The 22,879-nt window shown below is 48.0% G+C and overlaps 1 protein-coding gene across 1 annotated transcript in view; it reads right to left on the bottom strand.

Moving 5' to 3' along the window:
- The window catches only part of Med27 (mediator complex subunit 27), a 179,386-nt gene that overhangs the window by 154,021 nt on the left and 2,486 nt on the right, over positions 1–22,879 (bottom strand). Inside the window, exon 2 of the mRNA XM_028883306.2 lies at positions 21,951–22,095. Coding sequence (XP_028739139.1) covers positions 21,951–22,095 — 145 coding nt within the window. The remainder of the gene's footprint in view (positions 1–21,950; positions 22,096–22,879) is intronic.

Below are 22,879 nucleotides of genomic sequence, written 5' to 3' on the forward strand. Positions count from 1 at the left end.
TTTCTTTAGGATAAGCTCCACAAAGCGGAATGCAGTATTCCAGAAGAGACAGCAGGGCATCAGGGGAAATGTTTACCTCCAAAGTTGGGGAGGGAGATCTAATAAAGGCTTACCTTATCAAACCTCCTTTAACTCTCTCTGTATTTCGGTCTGGGAAATACTACATTTTACATGAGCAAACGCAGGGACAGAGACATTAAACAACACACCCGAAGTCACACACACAGCTAGGAAACAGTAGAAGCAGACTACAGACCCAATGGCCTAGATCCAGATGCAGGCTTGTAGCTCCGAGGCTGTTCCCTGCCCCTCACTGCTCTGCACCATGGACTCTTCTCCTTCAAGGAAAAAGTCCAAGTCTCATTAGCTGAATATACAGTCGGCCAAAGCATGTGAGACATGGCAAGGGTCTGCCAGACAGCTCCAAGGTGATGCCCAGCCACACTGCTTTTTATTTTAGTATATATACATAATCTATTAGCAAATACATATACATATGTTTATACAATTAATAAGTGGCAATAATTTCTTTTTAAAGCAAATGTACTCAAAAAAGCTAATTTTAAAAGGTATCAAATAATCAAAAACAAAGACATGGAAATATATCAAAAAGTCAAGGCGGTAACACATGAATGTAATTTCTTAGACCGTTTAGGAATCTGGTGTGTGTGTGGGGGGGGGGTATGAATCTTCACTCAAAACGTCCTTCCTCCCTGAACACTCTTCCCTACCCTCCACATCGCCTGTCATACACAGACAACCTCGGGGTGGCCAGCCCCTCACCTGTCTTCTTTTGAGTACGCACAGCACCGTCTCCCCATAGGACTGCAGAGCCCTTCCTCTGACCTTCAGTCCTGCACCGCTGAATTTGCCTTCCTCTCACTATCCCGGAAGCACTGTGACAAGGCCTGGTTCCCCCAGAGTCCAGCAAGCAGCTGTGCACAGTGGTCCAAATGACCACATCTGGGCTCCCCCATTCTTAGGGAACACTTCGGCCATGGAATGGGAAGAGGCACAAAACAAGTATACCTATGCAATGTGTGTGTGTGTGTGTGTGTGTGTGTGTGTGTGTGTGTGTGTGTGTGTGTCATGTGTGTATGTATATGTGCACGCTGTGCATGCCATGCAGGCATGTAGAGGCCACAGGCTGACATCAGGATGTCTTCTTCAATTACTTTCCCACCTTGTTTTCTAGACAGCGTCACTTACTCAGCCCAGAGCTCATCATACTGGCTAGAATGCTTGGTCAGCAAGTCCCTGGATCCTCCTGTGTCCACCCACGGGTGCTGTGGCTGTAAATATATGCTGCCACACCTGACATTTTATACAGATGCTGGGATTTGAACCCGGGTCCTCATGTTTGCATAGCACCAACTCCTGAGACCTGCCTACACACTTCTGAAAAGACCAGAGCACGAATCGTCCACTAAACCACAAGAACTGGGAATTCTTCTCGCTTTGACGCTCCTCAGGTTTCACTGCAGTCTATGGACCTAAATGGTGATAGAGTTTTCCTAAGGCCTCCACAATATGCCCAGCCTCCTGTGAGCACTTTATAAACAAAATACAGTAATTAACCTTGGGACCATTGGAAACCACATGTACAAACAGACTAAATTAATATTTACAAGATCAAACAGGATAGCAAAGACGATTAGATCAAGAAGGATTTAGATGTGGGTCAACTCATACTGCCAACCACAAATAAAATCTGCTATTAAGATGCCTCAGACTCACTAAAGCACTGATAAGCCTCTTCCAAGACAGAGCATTAGGAAGGGGAACGCCATTTGGACTAATATCAGCGCAGAGGAGACGCCCCCACTACCATTCCCTTGCTGGAGCCAACGGAGCGGCCAAGGCCATTAAATCTGCAGATGATGCAAAACCTCCTGTTAGTCAAACCCCAGCACAGCCCACTCATGCTGAATGATGGTGCCGAGAATAGCAGCTGTTTACTGAGCCCTTACTATGTTCCAAGTGCCCTGCAATAATTCCGTGAAGCAGCGAGGTGGTTAGCCCCATTTTTCAGATAAGAAAGCAGAAAGAGAGGAAGTCACGTGGACCGGGACACCCAGAAAGGGAACAGCAAAACCAGCCTGAGCCTAGAAACTGAGTCCAAGTGCTTGATCATCAGTCTGTGCTGTGCTCCCGATGTGTGCTGTCCTCTCAGCTCTAACTGACAACATTTCCTCACATTCCCACCACAGTAACGAGGGCATATTGTTTACTTCATGCCTTTGATAAGGTAACCTCATTAGGGAGGACAAGTGCCAGCATTTTTCACACCTCGTTATTTGGTCTCTAACAGACACTGCTCAGGTAGGATGCAAAGATAAATCTTTCTGCAGCTGCACAGATCCCCAGCTGGTGCTGTTCCAACAGGAAAATGGAAGATAAGAGCTCTAAAACAAAAGGTTGACACATGGCTAATAATTATGTTACATTCCAACAAGAAATGAGAGCACTGGGTCAGATGACCACCAATCCTCTTTAAAACAAGTATCAAGATCCTTCACTGCGCCCACAGTGCTCAACTAAGCTGAGGAGGTGTGACCTCAGAAGCACAGGGCCACTTTGTTCCACCACTATAGGTAGAGAACCCAACAGAGACACAGTGAAGCAGGGACAAGGGACCAGGAGACTCACACAGGAGTTGCCATTAGAAGGAGTCCTACATGGCCTGCCCTTTAGTTCCCTAATACCCAGTAAATGCAACCTTTACTAGCAGAACCTAGACGTGATAAAGTGAGCCTCAGACTGCACACCTGCTGTATCCTCCACCAACCCAGTCAAGCAGGATTAGAGGCTGGTACCTGCCTGGGACAGAGGAGGGCAGGTATGCAAGTCCAGGCCTCCATCATAGTGCTGCCTGCTTTGAGGCAAAGAAGGCCTTTGCCTTCCCTGACCTTCTACATCCTCATCTGGCAAACCAACAGGGACTGCCATGCTCAAAGGACTTGATTCCTAAGTCCCTAGGGAGCAAAGGTAAGACCCAAGAGTGGGAAATTCGCCTTACTGTGCACAAGTACTGCCCTGGAAGCTTGCACATTGAGTCACCACAAGCAATGGTGTGAAAATGCTGGTGAGCCTTCAGGAGGGGACCACACCCACACTGTGTGTGGTGTTCAGGTGTCCTCTTAAACCTGTAGCCAGCTTCCTTCTGCCTGAAATAACCAGGAGTAACATAGATGGGTCCTCAGTCAGCCTTATTTATGCTTGGATAAATATAAGCCAATGAGAAGGCTGGATTTCATTTCCTAGATACCAAATCAGCAAGTGACCAGCAAATTAAGCCAGGACCTGGGCTTTTCTAGCAGGTGGTCCGAAGTCAACAGACTTCCCAAGTTTCTTTCCTCAGAGACTCAAATTGTCACCTCCTCCCTTTTCTCAGCTCCTTCTTGATGACAGCAATGGAGCCTGGGCTCAAGGTAAATGTAATGAGCACAGGAGATTATGCCCTTGGAAGAAAAGCAGCAGCAATGACAAGCTTTCCTCATGTGTGCATGAGTGAGTGTGTGCGTGTATGTTGTGTGTGTGCATGAGAGAGAGGAGAGGAAGAGAGAGAGAGAGAGAGAGACAGAGACAGAGACAGAGACAGAGACTCTTGCTATGAGTGCTGGAAGCTGAACTTGGGTCTTCTGGATCAAAGTAAATATTCTTGATTGCTGAGCCATCTCTCAAGCCCCAACAATCTTTTCTAATATCAGGAATTTAAGGACTTGTACAGAAATGTTAAAAGGAAAAACCTTCTATTAAGCCAAAGTGAAAAGACTGTGTTCATTTTAAAGTCAGACATGAAAATATGGCAATAGGCACTGCCCATCTTCTTCGTTCTCTCAAGCAGTGTGGGGCACTGATCTCCCTCTTCCTACCTCACAAAAGCAAGGTTTGTTGCCCTTTTATTCTGTAATCTGAGAGTTCAAGTGAAGGTCACTGAAGAACATCAGCAAAACATCCACATCTTCACAGCTTCCGAGAAACTGCCTGAAAAGCTAAGAGTGCATAGCCAAACCCCATCATCACTAAGTCATAATTCACTTATCCTAACACCTGACATGGAAATGTCTCCCGCCATTGAGGGTCTGAGAATTATCTGACAGTGTATTGCTTTATCCAGGAGTCTCACAGCAGCACAAAAAAGAGGGACACGCCTTACAATCAGCAGCAGTAACGCCAATAAAACAGAACCAACTTTGTGAGTGGCCCCCACATGCTACTCACAACCCCTCCCCATGCTCACAAAGAATACAGGACCTGCTCTAGCCCCATTCTGAAAATCCCACTTGACTCAAAGAATGAAACAGCAGCAGCCAGCTACACAACCTTACTGCTGAGAGAAAATGGAATTGAACTCACAGGCAAAGATAAAAGGGCCAGTTCTCTGCCCATGAGATGTTACATACGGGATCAGAATCCAAACCAGCGCTTTGCCTTTCTCAGAAGCTTTTAACTCCAACTAGAGTATTCACTTTGGAGAGTCTGGGATCTCAGGGAGGGTGAGAGAATACGAAACATTCTCCCAAAGACTTCGGTGAAGAGCTGTGGACCAGCATGGGGCTCGGGAGGGGAGACAAGCTTCCAGTTTAAACACTAATTTGTGCATAATTATCCTTGCAGGTTGATACGAGATAGTTAGATTAAATAAATTAATCAAAGTACAAATTGTGCTGGCAAGCTCCAGTGCCTAGCTTTTCCTAAGGCCAATCTGCCAACGGCTCCAAGCTGTGTCTCAGTCACCAAATCAGAGCTGACAGGTGATGGGCCAAAGAGATGCAATACCTCTGCAACCTGAGAGGCAATCTGAGGGGCGGGTCCAGGGAGGGCTCTGCTGAGCCATGACAATGGAAGCCTTAAACACAAGATCCATTACAGCCTGCACACCCACAGCTGTTTGCACATGATGGATGGAAATAAATCCTCAGGAAAGCAGCCATTAATATGCCTTGCCCAACATAGGAAAACCCTGCCTGCTTTTTTGTGCTGCTGGGACACATGACTTCCCACACCCTACCTCCTTCCTCCCACTGCAGGGAGAACAGTGGCTCAGGTCAACATCTTAGCATGGACATTCAGAACACACCTGCTGCCATACTGCTAAGAGCTAATATGCTCACTCTTTCCCAGCGTTAACTCCTGGAACGGTCTTAAGACCCAACACTGTAAGAACCATGGTGCCCCTACTTAAAGAAACTGAGATTCAAAAAAGATCACACAGCCTGCCCAGGGGCATGAGTTGAACTTGATCTTCTTGCCAGGCTACCTGAGGAAAAGAAAAGGAAAAGGAAGTCTGTTTTCAAGGTGGAAAAACATTAACAAAAGCAATTAAAACGTTGATTTCCACTTTGCTTGACAAACTTTGATTAGTTAGTGTAAGTGTGCACACTGTACAAGGAGTCAGATCTCTGCCATGAGGCAAGACCACGGGGTGTGATCTTGTGGCACTACAAGGACGTTCGCACAGCTGGAAGAAGTTGGATCTGGGAACAAAAGATAAGGGTTGCCAAAAAAGGACAGGTGCCAGCAGCCTGCGCCCACAAAACACAGATGGCCCCTCCAGAACCATCTTGGGCATGCCAGCTCAGAAAGGCTTTCTGATAACAGCCAGGAGAACATGTGGGGAAAGTCACTGCACACTACCAGAAGATGTTGGTCCACCCCCAGGGCAGCGGCCATGCTTCTGTGGAACCTTCAGGACATGCTTTCTGGTTCCCGCAGCACCTTCATCCAATGCCCCACCCCCACCCCCGAGTGTCATAGGTCTGCCATTCATGTGTTGCTCAAGATTCCATTTTCAGTACTTGGATACATTCCCTCTTTTTCCAGAGAAAAGTGTCCTGAGTGTCACCTCTCCTGACAGCTGTTGATACTGTGGTCATCTTCACCAACTAAATGACCAACACCAGACCTTTCCTGACAGACAACCATTCCTGTAGCATTAAGGAACATTTTAGAGAAAGGCAAATGGTGGCACACAGCGGCCTGGGTAAAGCCCTGACGACACAGGATGAGCTTCAACTTTGGAAACGGTTTTCTAATACAGAGGAAGTCAGAGCCAAAAAGACTAGGGCATCTTAGCACAGTACACTCCTGCCCTCAGGCTACCGCAGGGCCGCAGCCAGCCCCGTGAGAACCAGAAGGGATGCACTGATGGAACAGGAACCATGTCTACACCTACAGATTTGGGGTGGAAGACTGTCTTTTTATACTTATGCCAATAACAGTTTGCAAATTAAGTTGATTTGCCACACTGTGTGTGTGTGTGTGTGTGTGTGTGTGTGTGTGTGTACACCTGTGGAAGACAAAAGACAACTTTGGACATCATTCCTTAGGTACCATTCACTTTGTTTTTTTGAGATGGAATCTCTCGCTAGCCTGGTCAGCAAGCCTTAGGGAATTCTCTGGTTTCTGCCTCCCCATCACTGAGATCACATGCTCACACCACCACTCCCCATCACTGAGATCACATGTGCACACCACCACTCCCCATCACTGAGATCACATGCTCACACCACCACTCCCCATCACTGAGATCACATGTGCACACCACCACTCCCCATCACTGAGATCACATGCGCGCACCACCACACTTCCATTTTTTTACAAGAGTTCTGGGGGAATCAAATTCCAGTCCTCAAGCCTGTAAAGCAAGCCTTTTGCTGACTCAGCTATCCCCTGGCCCTGATCTGTTATAGTTTGAAGTTACATTGTTGTGGTTTGAACAGTCTCATAAACAGAACATATCATGTTAATCACCATAAAATGTGCTCACAGCTCCCGACACGCCAGCTACTTATCCTAAGCTCTGGACTCAAAACAACCCTGAGTTGGAGACTGTCCTCAGTCCCAGTTTATACATCAGGAGACAGGAGACAGACAGCTAATACATCCAAGGTCACAGACCAGTGAAGAAGCAGAGCATGAACCCAGGTAGCATGGCCCCAGGGTCAGTGCTTTAGCCCAATCAGGTCTGAAAAGATATGACCAGGCCCACACTTCACAGCTGCACAGTGCTATGAGGTGTTTCTCTAACTTTCACTTTATCCTATCCTGTCCTTTTCCTTCTGCCTCAAAATAATCAAGACAATTTGCCTTCTCTTTGTATCCCCAAACTAGTTTAAAACAACAACAACAGCTTTAATGTGTACTGCCCTTCAGAAAGCCCCACCCTGAGTAGAATGCATAAGCCAAAGACAGATCTTCTCCTGCAGCTATCTATGTCAGAGAACCCAACCCACCAACACATTGGGGCACAGCTCTGCTCCCCATCTCTGCCTCTCAAGAAGGTGGGTATGATAATGCCACTTTCCTAGCTCGAGCTGTTCTTGTCGGTTTCTTTTCTTCCGGTGAGCCTTGGTGCATATTGGAAATACAAGTACGAACAGGCTGACATGGTCCCCGCTCCTGGTCTAGTACCTAGAGTTCAACTGAGTCAGTTCATAATGACAGCATCATGGGGAGAGTGGGTAGCAGAAGCTCACAGAGGGGTATCTCACCCCAGCTTGGGGGGTCAGAACTCTCCCAGTGTATGACTCTAAACAAACACATAAAACAGGGACCATGAGTCAAGCAAAAAAAAAAAAAAAAGAGTTGGAGTCCACTGTATGACCAAACTTGTGTTCTGAAAGGCACTCTGGCACTGTGTGGGGCAGACAGGCTGGTACATATTGCTGGCAAGCGGCCATGGCTCACTCACGGCAGCAAACGCTTCCTGTGCCATCTGAGGAGCTCGGGAGCACCTTGCTGTCCACCAAACTGCAGGTGCTGTCACTGTTCCTTTACGACCAAATGGAAGGGGAGAATCACCAGAGAACCTCTGCTTCCCCGAGACACGCCCAGAGAGCAGAAATGCCCACTACGGCTGAGTGACTAGGAAAGACACTTCTCGGCTTGGAGAGGTAGTAACAGGAAAGGCAGCATGCCCCACAGGACACGTAGCTAGGAAATTGTCACATTCCAGCTTCATCAGCAGAGGTCCCCGAGAACAGTGTTTTGGCTGAGGATGCCTGTGAACTGCCAGCAGGATAATGTGGTTACTCTGTCTGAGGATGGGAAAACACATTCCAGTCTCAATGTCTGAGTGCACCCAAACAATTCGAACCAGCACAGCTGCTCTGTTTAAGCAAAGGGCAGAGAGCGGTAGTCTCCACAACCCACTGCTGGCTCTTTAGGTTGCTTTTTTTTTTTTTGGTATCCACTGTGGTGGTTTGAATGAGATGTGCCCCATAAGTCTCAGGCATTTTAATACTTGGTGCCCAGTTGTGGCCCTGCTAGAAGTATGTCACGGGGAGACTTTAGAGTTCCGAATTAGTCCTCTGTTTCCTGTTTGCGATTCTAGATGCGAGCTCTCAGTTCTCAGCTGCTGCTCCAGGTGCCTGCCACCATGACTTCACGCCACCATCCTGGACAATAACCCTTCCTTCTGTAAACTGCCTTGGTCGTGTATCTCAACACAGCAACAGAAAAGTAACAAAGATACCCACCTGAGCCTGAGGGTCACCTAAGGGATATGGCACAGGGGGCCCAGGCCAGTGAAAGAAAACTGAGACCGACTGAGTGCCTACAATGTGCCTGTCCGGCTAGGCGCTCTCCCTCCTGGAAGAGAAGTGTCTTTAGACCCGCTCTGCGTGTGAAGACAGTGAACTATCCCCAGTGGTCGAAACAGAAAAACATACTCCTCCCTTGTCACGCAAACCGCTTCCATGGTGGACTACTTGCTTCCTGCTTCCTAGAGGGTCTGAGAACATGGTTTCTCTGGAAGCTCAGGTGATTCCAGCTCAATCAGAGAAGCTATGGATGACACACTGGCTTGAACTGACACATTCAACTCAGGGAAGCAGGGTGAAATATAAAACGTGATTTTAAATGGGAAAGCATGGCGCAGAGGATGGCTGGGTCAGCAAAGTGCTTGCCTTGCAGGATGAAAACCTGTTTCATCCCTAGAACTCACACTTTAAAAGCCAGGAAGAGTGGCACACACACGTAATCCCAGTACTGGACAGGATCCCTGGGACTTTACTGGCCAAACAGTGGGAGAACCTGACTAAAGAAAAGTGGACAGTGCCTGAGAAACAACGCCTGAGGTTGTCCTCTGGCCTCCACACAGAGGTACATGTGTACATATACAAGAGCACAAGTCCGCGCGCGCACACGCGCGCGCGCGCGCGCGCGCACACACACACACACACACACACACACACACACACACACACACAGACCACAAATGGTGAGGCAAACCAACCTCCCAGGGATGGATAACTGTACAGAGCACCAGATGGGTAATAATGGAGCCCCCAGATGGGATGCTGAAGTAGGGATAGGCGGCCATTGTACACATGAGCGAAATTACCCTTCAGGACTCAGCATCTGAAGGAGATCCGGACAGACTCAGATGAAAATATAGTCATCCCACAACTATAGCTCAGCTTTCCATGGTCTCAGTTATCCACAATCAGCAGTCGTAGTCTGGAAATGTTAAATAGAAAAGTCTAGAAATAAGTAAATCGTAAGATTTAAGTTACATGCTATTTTCATTAAAAAAGTTGTTGTGGTGTCAATGAGAATGGCCCCATAAGCTCATATGTTTGAATACTTGGTCCCCAGTAGGAGGAACTATTTGGGGAGGATTCGGAGGTGTAGCCTTATTGGAGGAGGTGTCACTGGGTGCAAGAATTGAGATTTCAAAAGACTCCCACTATTGCCAGTGTGTTCTCTCTGCTTCCTGCTTGCAGACCAGGAAGACTTGAGACTTGAGCCCTCAGCTGTTTCTGCCCCCATGCCTTCACTCTGCCATCACTGCCTTTACCCCTCTAGAACCATAAGCCAATTAAATGCTTTCTTTCATAAGTCGCCTAGGTCATAGTGTTTTGTTACAGCAATAGGAATGTAACTAATTCAGAACTTTGGTAAACCTGGGCCACTCCACTCAAGATGGAAATCATCTTTGACCCAGTGTCCTCACTGTGTATGCTACCTGCCCATGAACACCTCAGCAGCTGTCTTGGTTAATGAGGGACTGTCGTACTATTACTTAACAACAGAGCAAAGCATAAGATCAGTGATGCGGTGATTCGGACATGCCAAAGAAAAGCTGTAAAGGCTTCACATAAAAAGGCAAAAGCTCTTAAGTTAGCAAGTAGAGGGGGGGAAAGCCTAAGCTGAAGTTTCTAAGATCTACTACAAAGAACAAATCGCCCACCAATAAATTTACCGAGGAAACAGAACTCAAATTCAAGTCTAGATGCGCCACCTCCAAGTCCAAGAAAGGTGGTCACAGGCATGGCAAGCACTTCCTTAGGGTGGCACAGGCATCCACCTCTATGACTCAGTTCCACTGGGCTCTGCCTCCCCTGCAGACATGGCCTACTGTACAGGGAGGGAGAAGTGTATAGCACAGCACTGCCTGCTATGTCACCAGCCCAAGTCATCAACTTGGGGGACGCTGTGACAAAAGAGACCAGCTCGGCCAGGTGTAAGGCTGGCAGTGCAAGACAGCTGGTATGTGTGACAGTTTGTCATCACTGTCAACCTGACCAGATATGACTCCCCTAGTGTCTGTGAGGGCTTTTCCAGAGACCTACTCTGAATGTGGGTGCGCTGCCCCTGCAGGCTGGGGTCCTGACTGACTAGAACAGAGACGCACTGAGCACAGCACCCATCTCTCTCCGATTCCTGACTCAGGTACAATGTGAGCAGCTACCTCACCACTGCATGGTGGATATGCCCAGACTGGGAGCCAGAACAAGTTCATCCTGAATTGACTCTCAGGTGTTTAGTCACAGTGAGAAAAGCAACAGTAACAGCATCCTAAAAGTTGACATGTGACTGTTTCTCCCTCTGGACACAGATGGAAGACATGTATTTATACTCTAATGAAATCAATGAGAACCCCTTAAAACAAGCACAGCTTTGGGCTGGCACAGGCTAAGAGCAAGCTAGTCAGTCATATGCCAAGGACCAATAAGCCAGTATACGGGACAGCACTAGAAACAGCATCTGTATTATTCAGGGGCAGAATTAAAATTCAGCCAGCTGTAAGAACGAGTAATATGTAAGATACCCAGACAGCAAGACCAAACTGCCTTTGTGTTCAAACACTGTTCACTTTCCTCTATGAGTTACGTCCCTCTACAATAGGGAACAGTATGCTGAGTCGTTTAGAGCTCTTGGCTAAAGACAAGGTGTGAAGAGAGATGGGCAGTGGGGCCAGAATCACGGCATTGCAGTCTTCTTAGAGTTCAGCCCCCCCCCGGGGGGGGGGCGGTATTTATTGCCTTCCTTCAACACATCCAGAACAGTGTCCACACAGCAGGTGCCCGAACAGAGGTGCCCAATTCTGTCTGCAATGGGCAGGTTAGGTATGTCGTAGCAAAGAGTGTTCTGCCCTCGGTTAGGAACGGATTAGGGTTCCGACTCAGTACCTTCCAAGTGCAGGCTCTTTCTCACACAGACATTCAGACACAGGCAAGCCTGCAAACTCTCACCCTGATGATCTAACAGTACACAGGCACTGGAGAGAGCTGAGCTCAGAACATTCCAGGTGGCTGGGGGCGGCAACCGCTGACAGATGACCAATGTCTGAGAAGCCTACTGACTGAAAACAGCAAATAACGCAATGTCACTCTAGAACACACAGGTGGGCGTGAATGGGGAGAAGAGCAACCAGCAGCTCATCAGCTCAGAACACCATGACTTGTTGAAGAGGAAGACAAGAGAAGGTTTGGCGCTTCTCCAGCACAGCCATTCACCTGTGCTTCCTCTCTGTCAGGAGGTTAGCTGTAGGTATTGGACGGTCCCGTTCTCCTTCCTGGAGAGTTACCTGCTAAGACCCCCAACATAATGTACCCAAGGCTGCCTCTCTAGTGAGGAGGGGCCTGTGGCTGTTCTGCCCATGGTAGCCAAGGGAATCTCTGACCACACCCATGCCTGGGCTGGGCCTGGGCCTGGCTGTCAATGGATCACAATGTCACTGGTGATTCCCTCTACTTCATCATGTGTCTGAACCACCGCTCCCACCTTACTAACAGGGAAAAGGGCCCCAGGAGCCTTGAAGAAACCACTCCGCTCTTCCGAACACCAGGCAGCATTCCCTGCCAGCCTCACTGAGAGGGCTAACCACATGGCCATGGACAAGTTACTCTTTGTAAGATGAGGTATGGTGATCTACCTGATTGCTGAGTCCTTGAAGTCTCATGCTCAGCAGGAGGGTGAGGCTCAGTCACCAAGCTCTACCAGATACTAGGTATCCAAAGGGGACCCACAGTTCCAACCCTGGAGAAAAGAGGACACAACTGGACATCCCTTGATACAGTGTGGTCAGTGCAGCTACATAAAGGCCGAAGGACAATGACAGATAAGACTATCTCTGCTTGGCCTTTACAGGACAGAGGGAGGGTTGTACACAGGTTGTACCCAGGCAGAGGGCTGGTGGGCAGCACAGCACAGTCACAGCTCTAGCTTCCTTAGAGGGCAACACTCAATGCTGGACATTTGAGAAAGCACCTCCAGTTCACAGGGCTGGAACAACTGTGGCTACACAACCAAGTTTGAGCATAAGAGAGACAACAGAAGTTACTGGTTTGCCAGAACCTTCTAGTGAGACCAAGAGGTCAGGGAATTCCATTCACTGTCAACTCAGCAAGAAGCCCAGGCCAGCCCTAGGCAGCAGGAACTGACCCCAGGAACAAGCCTTGCCAGCCCAAGGAACTGCAGTGAGCTGCGTCTCCCAAACAAATGAGTGACTGCAGTAAGGGAACGCCCACACTGGAAGAAAGGCCGAGAGCAAGTCCCAGAGCCAAAGGACAGTGCAGCAAGCAGAAGGCAAAACAGATGTGCACCTCCCCTCCCCAGTCTGGCAGAATCCTGACCCCAGCCCCAAGGAGCCCGGAGAGCAGGGGATGATGGCCATGAGAGAGGTGGAGAAGGCTCTTGCTTCCACATCCACGCCTCCTCCCAGTCCTCTAATGAGCACAAGGAAATCTGCAAAAGGTCAAGGTGAGGGAAAGACACAATCTAAAGGGGAGAGAGGAGGAAGGTGGGGCTTAAGTTAACTCACTTCAAACACAGGCAGCAAGCCAAGAGCAAAAAACTACTTTGAAATGCCACTGTGAGCCCTGCCCTGAGTTGGAGACACCATGCACAGTTCTCATGAGGCACTGGAAATCTGCACAATAGACCAGAAAGAAACACTCTGGGAGATCAGTCTTGTGTCCATCTGAGAGTCCAGTACACTAAGACCCTACGGGCTTCAGTAACTGCCAAAGTAGGACCAGGTTTGGGGCAAACAGGGGGGTAAGCAGGCAGAGTGGGATAAAAGGAACAATGGGGACAAAGCTGGGGACACCTAACTAGACACACAGCAGGCTTTCAGAGAAGATAGGCCCCAAGTGACTGAGACTTTTTCACAGAAAGGAATGAGACATGGGATGGAAGAAGACGTGCAAAGGCCCTTGGGAAACCACAGTTCATTCTATAAGATCAAACTGGCAGAAGAGGAGCAGGCACGTGAGAAACCAGAGCTGGACAAGGAAGAGTGCACACACTGATGACACCGTGTCCGGGTCTTGCTTTAAAATACTCCAGTCCTGCTGGGGGAGGGGAGGTGCATGCTAGTAACTCAGAAGGCAAAGGCAGAAAAACTATAAAACTGTGGCGAGCCCAAATGTGACCTGCCCAGCCCTACCCAGGGCAGGGTGAATGAAACAAGACTAAAATGTTCTGAATATCAGTCTAGGTTATCAAACATTCTGGCTTGCTTTTCTGCTGCTGTGCTAGAACACCGACTAAAAGCAACTTGGGGAGGAAAAGGTTTATTTGACTTACAGGTTACATCCATCATTTAGGGAAGCTGGGGCAGGACCTCAAGGTAGGGACTTAAAGCAGAAACCACAGAGAAAGGCTGCTTTAAGGCTTGCTCCCTCTGGCCTGCTCAACTGTCTTTTTTTTGTTTTTTCAAGACAAGATTTCTCCGTGCAGCCCTGGATGTCCTGGAACTCGCTTTGTAGACCAAGGTGACCTCGAACTCAGAGCTCCATCTGCCTCTGCCTTCCAAGTGCTGGAATTAAAGGCATAAGCCACCATGCTCAGCTTTAACTACCCTTCTTATATAGCCCAGGCCCACCTGCCTAGGAATGATACTGCCCACAGTAGGCTAGACCCTCCTACATCAAATTATTAATCCAAAAAAAAATGTACCATAGACATGCCCACAGGCCAATCTGATGGAGGCAATTCTTCAATTAAAGTTCCCTCTTCCCTTCCGGGTATTTCAAGTTGTCAACTGAAGCTATTATGACTAGAATTATGTAATTCTTATATCTGTATATATTTGAAATTTCCCATAATAAAACCTTTTGTTTTGTTTCTACAGGAAGAAGAAAAGATAGGAAGGACTGAGGAGGGCATTAGGGAAGCAATGTGTGTTACCTGGAGACCACAGATGGAAGCAGACTCAACTGTGCCACACACCACAAGTCACCATCACAGCAACACTAACAGGCAGGACTGCCAGTACCATTTCATAGAAACTGAGGTTGGGTAACAGACTCAGCTTCATGAACACTGTTGCTAGAATGCTCTGCATACCAGCAGTGGGGCTGGAATCATTCCCAAGAGAGATGGGGATCACTGGAGAGTGACAGATTCCAAGCCTTGAAATCTGGAGAGCACAAGAAAGGAGATGCCAGCGATATGGCTGAGCACAACCCTGAGCAGCAGGCTAAGGAGAGGGTGGACAGGATGGGATGAGAAGGCCAAAGGAGCTGTTGGTGGCTGTAAGGCTCGGCCAGCACTCATAGGTGACATCAGGGTCTGCAGTGGGGCAAGACTCCCCATTTGGATTGCTTGTCTGTGACCCATGAGTGGCAAAGAACACTGTGATAGACAGGAGGGATCTCAGGGGAGATCTGGTGGAGGAAGGTGGGGTGGCTGGGTGATGTGTGAACTGCAGAGCTGATGAGATGGCCCAGAAAAGGGTGGAATGATGAGAAGATACACTAATCTTGCGGCTCTTCTCCAGCCTGCCCACCGGGAAGAGACAAGATAACAAGAGACAACCCCAATTCCCTGTCTGCACAGTGACATGCTTCCTTCCCACCCTGGCTGAGGAGAGATGACATGGACAGTTCAGGAAAGGAATATGCCCTTTTAAGGCTCTGGCTATGATCTACAAGAGGTTCTGGACCTATATATAAACCACACAACACCCCTTTGCAGTCCTGAAAAGGCTAGCAGAGCTGGGGTGCAGCTCAAGACGGAGTGCTTGGGCAGCATGCAGAAGGCCCAGGTTCCATCCCCAGCACTGTAAAAACAGAGGTGTGGGCCGGGAGTAAATGGAAGAACGCCACGGGCCTGTTACACAGCTGTAGTTGCCCATAGATAGGCCAGCTCTCTGTGTCAGAGAAACCTGACTCCAGCAACAATAAGGTGACCATTGTCACAAACCACAACTAATAAGAACATTGAGATGTGGACCGGCCCGAAGCCTTGGGCTAGAAACCATTTCCATTCTAGGGCATTGCCTGACTCTCATTAGCATTTATACGGGTGCACTCCAAGAGCCAAGGCACTGGAGAAGCTTTGCCAGGTAGTTTTCCACTGAGCCCTCAAGGCTGCCTTGCTCTGCCACAGTCAAAGATGTTGCATGGATGACAGCTCCACATGCTTCAGAAGAAGAGCAGGAGAGGTCCTCTCCAGCCCCCAGGAGCATCCCTCCCCTCCCTACCCACGGGCATGCATCAATATTGCCTGGGCCTCTCCAGGTCAGAGCAGAAAGGACCTTCAGAGCACATCCAACCAACCCAACCCTTCAGTCAGTCAAGGAAGATCATCAGCATCAGATGACACAGGAGCCACGTGACTGCTCACCATCTAGTCATAGTCACTAGAGATGAGTTACTCTTACCCTGGTGACAACTCTAAACCAGCAGCTGCCTGGCAAGGCACAAAAGTCACCTGGTCAGAGTGTCAGTGACGAACTAGGCATAATCCAAATGCTTCTTTCCAGATTGGTCTTTGTGTTCAACCTGTTCCCAAAGCAGCAGGCAGGCACACAGCATGCCCTGCAGCAGACCACGGGAGCAGACACAATTCTAAACTCTGGAACAGACGTCTTATTGAACCTCCAGGTGAGATGAATTCTCTGTGGTTTGGACACTCGGTCTATTGACTGAGCCCTTCCTATCTCATCCTTCCCGTGGCTTCTTCTGAGGAAACTCTCCTTGCCAGTCTACCTCACAATTAACGACCCTTCACCAACCTCCCAATCCCTCACTCCACACCCCAGGTTTTAGAGGGACAGAACTGACCCTCATGCTAACTTGCACTCAAGTGGGATGGACCACGACTGATCCTTGCTCAGGCACTTTAAAGAACTTCTGGAGGCAATACCGATGCAATGGTGGGAGGCCTGGCAACAGAGTGGAAGCTATGACAGGGAGGCCAGAGCATCCTGGGAGTCTCTCCTCATCGCTGTTTGTGAATCCGGAGCCACCAGCCCACCCTACTTTACTACTCAGATCTCCTAAGCATCTCTCTGAAACACGCCCAACTTTGAAAGCTAAGGAGAAAACCAGGAAGGTTAGTCTCACACTCTGGAGTAATGGGATGTGAGCCAAGGTGCTTAGGCCCAGGAGCTTATATACGTAAGCACACAGCAGCGCTGTTGCACACCACAGATACACATGCATATGCACACTATCATGTGCTGAGCACAGCTACATTCATTCAATGCTTACTATGTGGGAGTTAGCTAAGGACCTCTCGCATGCTAAAACAGATAAATGATCTATTACTGAGCTACATGCCAGCATCAATAGCCAATGCATCTTATAGACTTTATGTCTACTTCACCAATGCTATGATACAAACCCTAGTTCTAGCCTCATTTCAGTCAGGACACCCTCACTCAGGAAGAAGTTTATCACTTAGCCAAGGCACTGGATGAGTACAGAGCTGGATCAGAACCCAGGCAGCCTGACTCTAAAACCTGCATCCAGGCCCGTGCAGGTCCAACCAAGCTCAGGGCATGTGCAGCATCTGCTTTGATGTCCAGCTTCCTGTTTGTAGTGTTGCGCTGCAATCCTTCTGTCATGCCTCCCATGAAAGGGGAGGTGCCAGGTCTGAGGCTAACTCAAGAGATCCTCTGCCTCCCGAGTGCTGGGATTAAAGGCGTTGTACTACTACACTTGGTTTAATGTTTTATTTTTAATCTATCTGTCTGTCTGTCTATGACAGAAGGATTGCAGTTCAAGGCCAGACAGGTCTACAAAGCAAGTTCCAAGACAGTCAGGGCTATTACACCAAAAAACTCTGTCTGGAAAAAAACAAAAATAAATAAGTAAACATTAAAGATGTTAGAAAAGTAGGAAGAAGAGGGGAGGAGGAGGGAGGGAAGAAGGAGGAGGGAGGCAGGGAGGGAGGCAGGGAGGGAGGGACAGAGGCAGCATCAGCATCTTGCTCTGCTGGCCTTTCCCAACTCAAATACTTGGAATCTTTGTTACTCCCAGTATCACCAAGAAAAGCAAAATCATGGCCGACTCTTCTATGCAGATGCCATGAGCCCTCCCCTAGTTCTTGTCGGAGAAGCTGCACGTTCAACCAACTCCTAATGGAAAATACTGCTCTTACACTGAATGTCTACAGACTCCTCCTCGTCATTATCACCTGGGCAATACAGTAGGTACAGCAGCCATCGTACAGCAAATGCACTGTCTTGGGTATTATGCCACCCAGTGACGATGTGGCCCACGGGAGAAAGCAGGTATGGTGGCACACACTTAGATCCCAGCTACTCAAGAGGCTGGGGGAGAAGGATCACTTGGCGGATGCCTGGGCAACACAGCAAGAACCCATCTCCAAAAGCACAGAAAAACAAGAGGAGAAGGCAATGTATATAGTTAAATGTAAATACAGCATCATTTTATGTGAGGGACTTGAGCATCTGTGGACCTCCTAACTCCAGGCACAGGAGTTCCTGGGATCAAACTCCTACTGGGACCACAGAGGACTTGACACAAAGCAGCCTTCTGCCACAAACAAGTGAAAATCATCAATGTCTGAAGTTAAAAGCCTGGTGACAGGAGGCTGGAGTCCTCAGAAAGGGACTTCAGGACAAGTCAGTCGCTCATGTCTGAGCATAACAAGTGACAAAGTCTACACTGACTACAGCAGGGACAGCGCTGATGCCAATTATTTTCTGCCCAAGTCGAGAGAGCTTGTCACCCTTCTGCAGAACAATTATCTATAGGTGCACCAGAGTTAGAAGCTCAGCTCTTTCCCCGAATCAGCATGGGGAAAGTGCTGCTCACAGCGATTTGACAGCGTTTCACCAAATTAATCTTTGAATGTGTTAGTCTAACAATTATGCCAACTACCATGTAATACTCCAACTGACTTTACAAAAATGAGGAAAACTCCCCCCAAGAAAATGAGCAGTCATTAGACATGCACGAGACCTTTCTACGGTCAACAGCACACAAAGTCCACCACATAATGGGTGGTGTCAAAGCCTTTTCCCGTGTCCTTCCATTCTCGGCCACAGCACAGAAAGCTGACCCGGGCAAGAACCCAACTCCCCTTCACACATTACTGCACGCACTGCTTTAAATTCCTCGGATAAAATGATGAATGGCGAATGTTTTAGCAATTAAAATCTCTTTTCATTTACAGAAGCAAGAAAAACATAATTAATGATTGGCCTCTTGCATGTTAACAGCTGGAAATGAGAATACTGCTTTCTGTCTTGAGGCTATTTCTTTCGTTTATTGGAGAAATATACATAAGGCACTCTCACCCTGACTTTCTTCTTATCTTTCTGGTTTTATGAATCTCAAAATCCTAAGTCTTTCCCTAAGTAAGGTGTGGAAGAAATAAGTAACAGCAAGATTAGACGCCATGTCCTTCTACAGAAGTCAGTCTCCTGCAGCCTAGCCATAGAACATTTGTACAATTCAGAGCCAATCCATAAACAGCCTGAGCAGGAAAGAATACATCAGTTGATTAGTAATGTCTGCCCTGGAAGGAGCAAAAGTTTAAAGACCCACATACCATGTATTTTGTCTTCCCTGCCTTTTGAAACCATGGAAATGCATGTACACTAAATAGGTTTAAAAAAAAAAGTATAAATAAAATGTCACATGAATTTCTAAGATGTGGCCAAAAGGGAGAGATGTTTTTTAAGTTGAAAACTTAACCATCAAGTTTCAGGGAAAACAACAACTACCACACTCAAACTGTAATCCATCTAGGAGCTACGACAAAGCCAGTTCATGGGGCTTCAGTTTGCATGGCTCTAACACAAGAAGCTGAACTCTTCTGTGGTGACCCAGGGGACTAGTGAGAGGACACTGTGGCTTTATAAGCATATCACCACATGTCAGGGCCATGCCTAAAACCTCCAAAGCTCCCAACACTGGCTATAGGATTTTATAGTTTATGACAAGCTTCCATAAATAGTTTAACCTGTATCATCTTGAGGCAAGAGTTCCACACACATGATATTGATATTTATTTCTTTTAATACAATTTTTCCCGTCCTTGGGACAAAGGCAAGGCCAGGACTTGTTTCCACAGCCAAACAATCTGACTCCTTAGGTTATAAAAGCAGTGCTGTTCAAATGGAAATTGCCATCACTTCAATGTGAGACCAGTCACCTCAGATAACAGTCTCTGTCACCCAGCCCAAACTGTCCCACTGAAAATCTCTCATCACTCGGGTTCTTTACTCTTGTGACACAGCAATAGGACTTCCTCATTCAAACAGGATTTTCTGGGAGTCAAATCCAGCCACACATCTGCTGACCAGCTTCTACCCACTTACCAGGCAAACTCACATTCAGATCCCAGGCACACCCCCAGGAAAGCCAGGAAGCTTCCACAGGGCAGTCTAGAAAGCAGGAGGCCCTGGCCCCAGCAACTGCCACTGTTCCTGCCTGGTGTCTTCTGCTCTGGTTGGGTATGTTTAAGTGGGTGTTGTCACCTCCACCAATCTTCATTGGTGAGAGGGTTTGTCCTTAGCATGGTAATGATCCCTTAAGAGGTGGAATCTAATAAGAGGTCAACTGGGGACATGTCCTCAGAAGTGACTGGGGGATACCAGCCCTCTGACCTCCTTCCTGTCTGACAAGGAGATCTGTCCCTCCTACATACTCACCTACTGCTATGGTACTCTGCTATGAAGTCCTCACCAGGATCAAGTCAATGAGTACCTTGACCCGGCATCTCTAAAACCAAGGCCTAAATAAACCCTCTTATTTATAAAGTTAGTCTACCTCAGGTTCTTCATTACAGTAACAAAAACAGACTAATAACACTCTTCTTTTAGGAAACAGTCTTCTCCATTACCAAGGAGAATCACTCCAATGGGCCAAGCTCCGACTCCCACCCACTGAAACAACAAACCTCTGCAAGGGCCCCACCACAAAGGGCCTGGCACAGCCACTGGGAGCTCTCTAGGCAAGAGGAGGCACAACTCTGCAGCTGCCAGGCCATCCTTTCTCCCACCACAAGCGTCTCGGGGCAACAACAGCAAGCAAGCCCTGAGACGCAGTGAGTGACACAGCCAAGCACGCCTTGACCCTCATGAGCTCAGCTTCAAACCAGGGAGTTCCTGACCATTTCATTGACCATTTTTGATGCACTGAAGTTTCCTCCAACTCCAGGGTGGAATTCTACACCTGGTACCACAGAATTTGGAGGAAAGGTCTTAAAAGCCAAATCAGTATGTTCAGAGTCCAAGTTCTTTTTTTTTTTTTTTTTGGTTTTCGAGACAGGGTTTCTCTGTGTAGCTTTGCGCCTTTTCCTGGAACTCACTCTGTAGCCCAGGCTGGCCTGGAACTCACAGAGATCCGCCTGGCTCTGCCTCCCGAGTGCTGGGATTAAAGGCGTGCACCACCACCGCCCGGCCAGAGTCCAAATTCTTTTAGTCCCCGGTGACAATCATCTTTGTGAATCTCCAACTCACTTCAAACCGAATACTAAAGGAAGCCCGCCAGAGAAATTCAAAGAAAAAAAAATCACACAGCAGAAAAACTATCAAGGCTCATCTGTCACCAAGACCCAAGAGGGAGAGGCCAGGAGGGAGAGGGCGAAGGGTGGGCCTGGGGGAGCACAGCCGTTCACCATCGACAGGTCTCAGGAGCTATCTGAGTGTACTGAGAAGGGCTTCCCGAAAGTATGTGCCAGTTTCCCGTCCGCAGGAAAACACACAACACACAGCAGACAAATGAAAGGAACTCACAGGGAAGCAAACTGCTTCTGGGTTTGTGAGCCCGGTGGTTCCTGTCATTTTAGACTACTGTTCAGTTCTCCTCTTCCAGCTTTCCCAGGGCCATGCCATGGACCTGCTTGCTCAACGACATCCCAAAAGTCACACTCTGTAGCACATATTAAAATGGGTTTAGGAGAAAGTGGAGCATAATCTAATCCATAGCACTCTCCAGATAATCTTCCACAATGACAGAGAAAAGACAATGCAAGACCATAAAAAAAATCTGAGTGGCTAAGCCTTCCCATCGCCAGTCTAAACTTGTAACAGTCAGGACCTCCTGGTAAACTGAGGGAAGCTAGGACAGATGCACCTTCCTCAGGCAAAACTGCACACACCACAGCACACTGTATGTAACACCACAACACAGTGTATGTAACACACTACATGTAACACACCACAACACACTTCATGTATCATCCAGGGTTCCATAATCTGCTCTCCACACCCAATCTCCAGGCTAAGCACAGCTGATCTAGGATTCCTTTTCAAATGTAATTACTTGAGCATCATTATCAACTCCAAAGGCTTCAAAGGGATGAAACATCACTTATTGGAAACCCTAAAATTCCAACTCTGCAGCCCATGCAGACTCCGAGATGCAGAAGAGAACCTGCTCCCTTGTTCTGCATTGCTAGGAGAAACACTGGGTTTTGCTCTGTCGGCTCCATTCACAGCACCCCCTTACCTTGTTGGACCATTTGTACGCTTGCAGCAGCTGGCTGTAGAGTGGAGTTTTGTCCTGCACAGGATCCAGGCTTAACAGCCCGCTGTTGTGAAGAGGGTGGTTCTCAGACGGCTTGCCTACCAGATTGCTCAGACGTTCCAGCTCACTAAAAGTAAAGAGAGACACTCCATAAACCTGAGTCCGCTTCACTCCATCAAGGCTAAGCACACTGCTCAAGGCTGGATGCCATCAGAAGTCTCTTAAGAAGAGGTCTGGAAAAAGACTTAGGGCTAAGAAGAGAATGCCTGAGAGTTTTCATTTCAAACAGACCTTTCAAAACCAGTCATGGTGGCCCATCCCTTTGATCCGAGCACTGGATGGATCATGAGATCCATGAGAATTTGAGAGCAGCCTGGTCTAGATAGGGAGTTCCAGAGCCAATTAGGGCTACACAGTGGGACAAAGAAAACAAAACAAAATATAGCTGTCTCATGCCATTCCAGAGGGAAAATAAAGCTAAGGGTACAGAGAAACAGTAAGTTTCCCAGAAATTAGGATTTAACAACTCAGATTCATGCACAGCGGAGTTCTGAGATCTTGCAGTGTGGTATAACACTGCCTCTCATTCAGGATTTTCGGACCCACGTGCAGCTCACTCCATTTGGCAGAGCAGCAAGGACCTGAATAAACCATGATTATTTATCATTTCACATTGGGATAGATTTGTGCACGGTGCTTCACAGGTGGCAAAGCTTTAGCAAGACAAAGAGATAAAGTAAACAACTGGAATGGGAAGACAGCGCTGAGAGGCTGTGTCAAACAAACACACTTCCGTCCAGCAGGGAAACTAGGGAGAAGTTGGGAAAGTGAGCCGACAGTGGGAGCACACCCCCCGGGAGTGGAGTCTGAGGAGCTGCCCCAGCTGCCAACAAGCCTCTGTGAACGGCTCC

This window comes from Peromyscus leucopus, chromosome 4 (assembly GCF_004664715.2).
Source record: "Peromyscus leucopus breed LL Stock chromosome 4, UCI_PerLeu_2.1, whole genome shotgun sequence".
NCBI lineage: Eukaryota > Metazoa > Chordata > Mammalia > Rodentia > Cricetidae > Peromyscus > Peromyscus leucopus.